General features: G+C 33.4%; 1 protein-coding gene across 1 annotated transcript; it reads right to left on the reverse strand.

Annotated features, from left to right (window-relative positions):
- Positions 1-143: 143 nt before the first annotated feature.
- Positions 144-5049, reverse strand: LOC105778584 (sulfate transporter 3.1). Its single transcript, XM_012602304.2, has 12 exons — positions 4655-5049; positions 4338-4545; positions 3783-3954; positions 3572-3637; positions 2530-2643; positions 2163-2279; positions 1740-1866; positions 1342-1628; positions 1055-1245; positions 870-955; positions 709-785; positions 144-612 (listed from the first exon to the last, which is right to left on the reverse strand). The coding sequence occupies exons 1-12, from the start codon at positions 4971-4973 to the stop codon at positions 424-426; spliced, it is 1953 nt and encodes a 650-aa protein (XP_012457758.2). The 5' UTR covers positions 4974-5049; the 3' UTR covers positions 144-423.
- Between the last annotated feature and the right edge of the window lie 732 nt (positions 5050-5781).

Here is a 5781-nt window from a genome sequence, read left to right on the forward strand (position 1 = left end):
GCTAAGAAAAACGAGGACTCTCGACAAAAAAAACCCTCCTAAACCCTAATATCATAAATATATTTTTAATTATCTCCTAAAATTAATATCTTTCTAAAAACAATAATTGACTCTTAACAACAATTATATCAATTAAATCCTGCTTGTATTAAACTGCTTAAGTGTTATTGCTTTGATTGCGTGATAAACACTAGTTAAGCATAGAAGGATCCCAGCAGGATCTTCAATATGGTGAGAACTACATACATAATTCATGTGTAATATTACGAAGATTATACCCTGAATCACTTCCTCAAAAGTTTCTTCTCATTTCCTCTTCTTCTTCAACCAGAACAGTTGGATGAAAACCGCAAAGCACCTTTCTTAGCATCAATAAATTTACTCGTCTAATAGATTTGACTTGCATATATATTACTACAAATCTTAGACTTTATTCTCTTCAGCATTCTGGTCAACTGCTACATGAATTGACTTGCATGTGTGCAGCATGAAATTACATGCTGAAACAGCCTCTCCTACTGTCAAGAAGATCCATCCTTGCCCGATCTTGTGAATGAGTTTTGACTTGTCTAGCTTCTTCATCACCTCGCTTTGCGGGTTAGCCAACACAAGCTGATCAAATCAATGGCAAAAATATTCATTTAAGCTAACAATTTTGGACGAGAGAACAACTGTAGAAACTGAAATATGGGAGAAAATAGTTTATACCTGTAGACCTTTTCTATGGACATTCTTCATGAGTTCTTCGAGCATGCTAATTCCACTAGTATCAATGCTACCTACCGCTGTAAAATAAAATTTCTCGATTGTTAGAATTAAGATATTTACATATATTTCCTGTGCTTCTTCCACTCATCTTCTTCACTTACCACAAAAATCTAATATGACATAGTGTAAGCTTGCTTCTCCTGCAGATTTTAACCTGTCTTCCTCTTCATAAATCCATCTCGAGATCCTAGAAAAATGATAGAAGGGAAGATTAATCGTATGGTAATCATCTTAATTAACCTTTCTAACTACGTTAAGCAGCTTAAATCAAAATGTTTTTTGCTACCTTTCTCTTAGATAGCTTGCATTGGCAAAGAAAACAGGGGCGTCTATTTGCAGTATGAGAATCCCTGGAACACTGTTCGCGATTTGGTATTGGTCCATACTTCTATAGATCCCAGAGTTCGGAATATTGCCTAAAACCATCGTTCTGGGCCTCGCCACAAAGAGAATAATCCTTAGCAATGAAACAGTGATCTGCATCGACAGGTTTTTTTTTTTTTTTTTTGTATCAATAATTTTTCTGTTACCTTATAGGGCTTATAACTAGGGAAAAAAATTTACTATGCTTACCGAAATGATTAGACCAATCTCAACGCTTCCGAGGACAACACCGAGATATGCCCCCAAGCAGATGAAGAAGTCGAATTTGTCAATTTTCCAAAGGTGGATTGCAGCTTCATAGTCAAGCAGGCCAAGCATGGCTGCTATAATTATAGAGGAAAGTACCACAAGAGGAGTGTAATGGAACAATGGTGTTAGAAATAACAACGTAAACATCACTGCTGTTGCCATTACAATGTTGGAGACTGCACTTCTGCTTCCAGCATTAAAGTTCACTGCAGTTCTTGAAAATGGTCCTGCAGTCACAGCCAGGAGTTGGAAAATTTCCATGAAATGACGGATATTTTGTACGATTAGGAGCATTCTCAATGGATCAAATGGGAGGTAAAACAGGGCTTGACCAGTACCTGCAGTTAAGTAACAGGAGGTGCATGAGCCAGCAATGTTCATCATCCCGAAGGCGATCATTTCTTTGTTCCCATCAATGTGATAGTTCTTGAACATGGCAAAGGTTCTTCCGACTGCAATTCCTTCCTGTCTTTTTCATCACAGTCAACCTCTACATTAATGCTCAACTCAAGTTCGAATATTTTTAACTAATGCTTAACTCAAGTTCAAATATTTTTAACCTACCACTTATTATGTATTTATTTATTAAGCAAAGCCAAACATTTGGGCTACAAAAGAAAACAAGATGACATGCCCTTGACAGAGTATGAGGCAAATATGACGTAGCATTGTGGAGTTGGACTCTTGGGGAACATGCTAGTCACAAAACTGATGAGATGTTAAAAGGTTTAGGAATTAAATATGACGATGAGATAACTCACAGCAAGGCCAATGATGCCAATGACGATCCCGGTTTTTATAGCCGCCATCAAGTGGGGCGACCCAAACACCAGGTCTGATGCAGACGGTGGATTCAACCCTTTCTTCAAGTGCCCAATCTGTAGAGAAAACCATTAAAATTTTCCATAAATATTACTTATCTTGAAACCTCATCTCATCAAATCAGCCTGCAGAGATATTTCACTGCTTCCATATACAATTTTCTGTCGCAAGATATTTGGAAGTTTGCCTCTAAGTGACTTTGTATCTTTCTCTTTTGTTTTTTTAGTATTAAATATTGACATTATATGTTACCCAAAGAAAAAAAAAATCATATATAAGTAGGGAGAGAGAGAGACGGAGACTGACCACTTGAACGCCATGTTTTTCTGCATGCGTCAGATAAACGAGAAGGCTTCCCAAAATAACTGTGGTGAGCGGTGCCATGGCGTTTATCCAGAAGAAAGCCGCCTTTCTCTTGCTCTACAGGGATTGAAGAAATCCATCGGTTTTTAGATAATGGAGTCCAAAGAAGGGTAAAAAGATAATCAGAAGTCAGTTTAGCTTTGGAATTCGTATTATCTCTTCTTCTTCTCTTTATCTCTTCTTGAGAGTATAATACATTTTACTATTGCATTTGACTACTTTTATAATAATTTTTAAATATATTGTTATATTGATATTTATAAATAAATAACATGAGTAAATTTAATTTCTAATATTTATCTATTTTGTTACTTCCATTTCAATTCTTTTTTATTATTATTTTAGCCTTTAATTTTAAACTTTACAAGAAAAAATTACCGCACTATTAAATTTTTAATGGTATTGACTTAACAACTTTTCATGTGTTAACACGCATGAATAAATTTTATTACATGTGTGAATAAATTTTAAATTTTATGAATAATTTTAAAATTGTGTTAAAATTTTTAATTATTATTATTATTTTTAAATTTTATGAAGTTGATATGAACTATCACAAGAGTTATCACGTTAATGCCTTTAAATTTTCATGATCAATTTATTTTAATGTAATTTGATTAAATTTAGAAAATTAAAATGATAAAAAATTGATGCAAATGACCAAAAAAAAAGAGTTTGAATATATAGAATAACAAATCCTATTCTAGTGGAAACGTATATCCACAAATATTGCTCATTATGAATGTCTTCTATTTGTAGAATTGCATCAAAAGCATGGGTAAGAATACATAGCAGTTGCATATAGATGAATTCCGGTGAATGTTCATGAATTTAATTAAGTTAAATGGTGGGTCTTTTCTCAAAAGCTTTATGTAGACAGTCTGTATACATTAGCACCAATCACCAGGCAATTTATATTAGTTTTGAAAGCTTGTCAATGGAAAAATAAGAAGAAGCAAAAGAGGGTATTCAAAGATGCACTCACAAAGTATCTTGTGAGGAGAAGGAAGAAAAGAAAACAACATCCCAGAACAGCACTCTCCCATCTCCACTGCAAGTTTAAACCACCGCAATATAGTTAACTATTTTCCAATTTCTTAATTTATACTAATATAACAATTTTAACCCCCAAAAAAACTATAAACAATAATTAATGTTAGAAATAGTTAAGAAAAAGATTGTAAATTAAATTAAACCTGATGAATTTGGCTGAAAACTGAGCGCATAACAGATACAAGATCAGTCTCATGAGTAAAATGAACTAAACCAAGAATCCCTTTCAATTGTTGAAAACACACAATCGTGGCTGCTCCACCCATAAATCCCACTATGGTTGCATGTGACAGAAAATCCACGATAAATCCAAGTCTACAAATATTTAACAAACACAATTTAATATTTAAACGGATCCTGTTAATCGTTGCTATAGATGTCAATTAAGAATTAATTATTTTATAATAATATAATAGATAAATATCAAAATTATACATCCTCTTTAATTCAATGTGGTATATAAATTTTAATTTAATTTTATTTTTACAATATTTTTAAACTAGCATAATTTTATATTTTATGTATATAAACTATTATATTAATTCAATATATTTTGGAAAGCAAATTAAGTAATTATTTGAAAGTTTCTTCAGTCTTTGTTTTGCATCTAACAGTTTAATTAAGGCCCTAATTAATAGTAATAGCGACATTAATTAAAGCTAAAGCAAATAGTAATTAAAGTAATATCTTGATTATACCTTAAGATGCCAAGGGAAGCTTGGAACACTCCAGCAAAGAAAGTAGCCGTGAAGACTAACTGAACATATTGCTTGGGGTTCTCAGTAGGGCTAACCTCCTTGCCAAGCATTGAAGATATTAGAAGTGATGCGACAGCTACAGTCCCCACTGCCAAATCTCTGGAGCTCCCCAACATGGCATATAGCAGCGGCGGAACAAAGCTTGAATCTGCATTCCAATGGAGTTCATGATTTCAAGTTTCAAAAATTTTCGCAAACTCAATGGTTTATTCATTAACAAAGAATAAGAGGGATCGAAAAAGAAATAAATAAGTTACAAAGTCCAAGAATTGGTGGAATGCTAGCCAAACTTGCATAGCTTATCCCTTGAGGAACGGCAAGGCTGGCAACGGTGATACCGGCAATCAAATCAGCCTTAAAGAAGTCGAAAGTGTAACGAGGAGCCCATTCAATAATTGGTACAAAATATTGTAATCCGAGCAAGAACTTGTTGGAAATAGGCTGATTCTTGAACTGCCTAAAAGGGTCATCAGGAAAGAAAGTCTCCTTGAGTCTTGCTTGTAAAGACTTGAGAAATGGTTTCGAAGGAGGAACCGGTACCCGGCGCTGGCTCTCATACTCTCCGGTACTTCCCATTATCAAGCAAACCAAGTCGGTTTTGCTGCAGATTAAATAAGAGCTGCAAAACAAGTCACACACTTGTGTTTGTTTTGTCGTGGTGAAGGCTATCGAGGGGGCAGCCTTTTATAAGGTGGTGGAGAGACTTATAACACTTACAAGTGATTTAAAGGACCCACACTCAACTAACACGTGGCATATTATTTCATCTTCTGGAACACAGATAATCATATAGTGAATCTTTTCTGACTAAAATTCATATGGTGGATCTTGATTATTACCTATGACGGTAAGAATATCCAAATCCGAATCCCGTTATAATTTTTTAAATCGAATTAGTGATTTAAAAAAAAAAAAAATTGGATGCGGCGTAAGGTGGATTTCTTTTTTTGAACCGTTTGGACCTCCACTTTACAATATGAATTACGATTTTATCTTTTTATATATATATATCCATTAAGAAAAAAATAAAATAAAAAAATTCATAACAAATTATATTTAAATATTTACTTCACGATAAAAATATTGAATATATTAAAGATAAGTAGTAAAAAATAAATAAATTAAAGCCAAGTAAGCAGAGATGGATGCATCTAATATTTATAAAGGTAGTAGTGATTTTCAATATTATTTATCCATAGTAGTGCAAGACACATGGTGGAAAAGAGCATGAAAACTGTGGAGTAATAGTAGATTTAGTAACAATCATCTTCGCCTTGTTTCATTGTCATCCTTACATGAGGAGAGTTGAAAAATAAAGAAGAAAAAAACACTCTCACCATAACCTTTTACGGATTTTACTTAATAAATAGTAAACTTTTTACTT

This window comes from Gossypium raimondii, chromosome 10, assembly GCF_025698545.1.
Source record: "Gossypium raimondii isolate GPD5lz chromosome 10, ASM2569854v1, whole genome shotgun sequence".
In the NCBI taxonomy this organism is placed as follows: domain Eukaryota; kingdom Viridiplantae; phylum Streptophyta; class Magnoliopsida; order Malvales; family Malvaceae; genus Gossypium; species Gossypium raimondii.

Coding starts and splice junctions, on each gene's coding strand:
- LOC105778584 (XM_012602304.2), bottom strand. CDS start 4,973: ATGGGAAGTACCGGAGAGTATGAGAGCCAGCGCCGGGTACCGGTTCCT. Junction 3,955..4,337: donor GCTTCCCTTGGCATCTTAAG/GTATAATCAAGA, acceptor AAATATTTGTAG/ACTTGGATTTATCGTGGATT. Junction 613..708: donor TCCATAGAAAAGGTCTACAG/GTATAAACTATT, acceptor TGATTTGATCAG/CTTGTGTTGGCTAACCCGCA.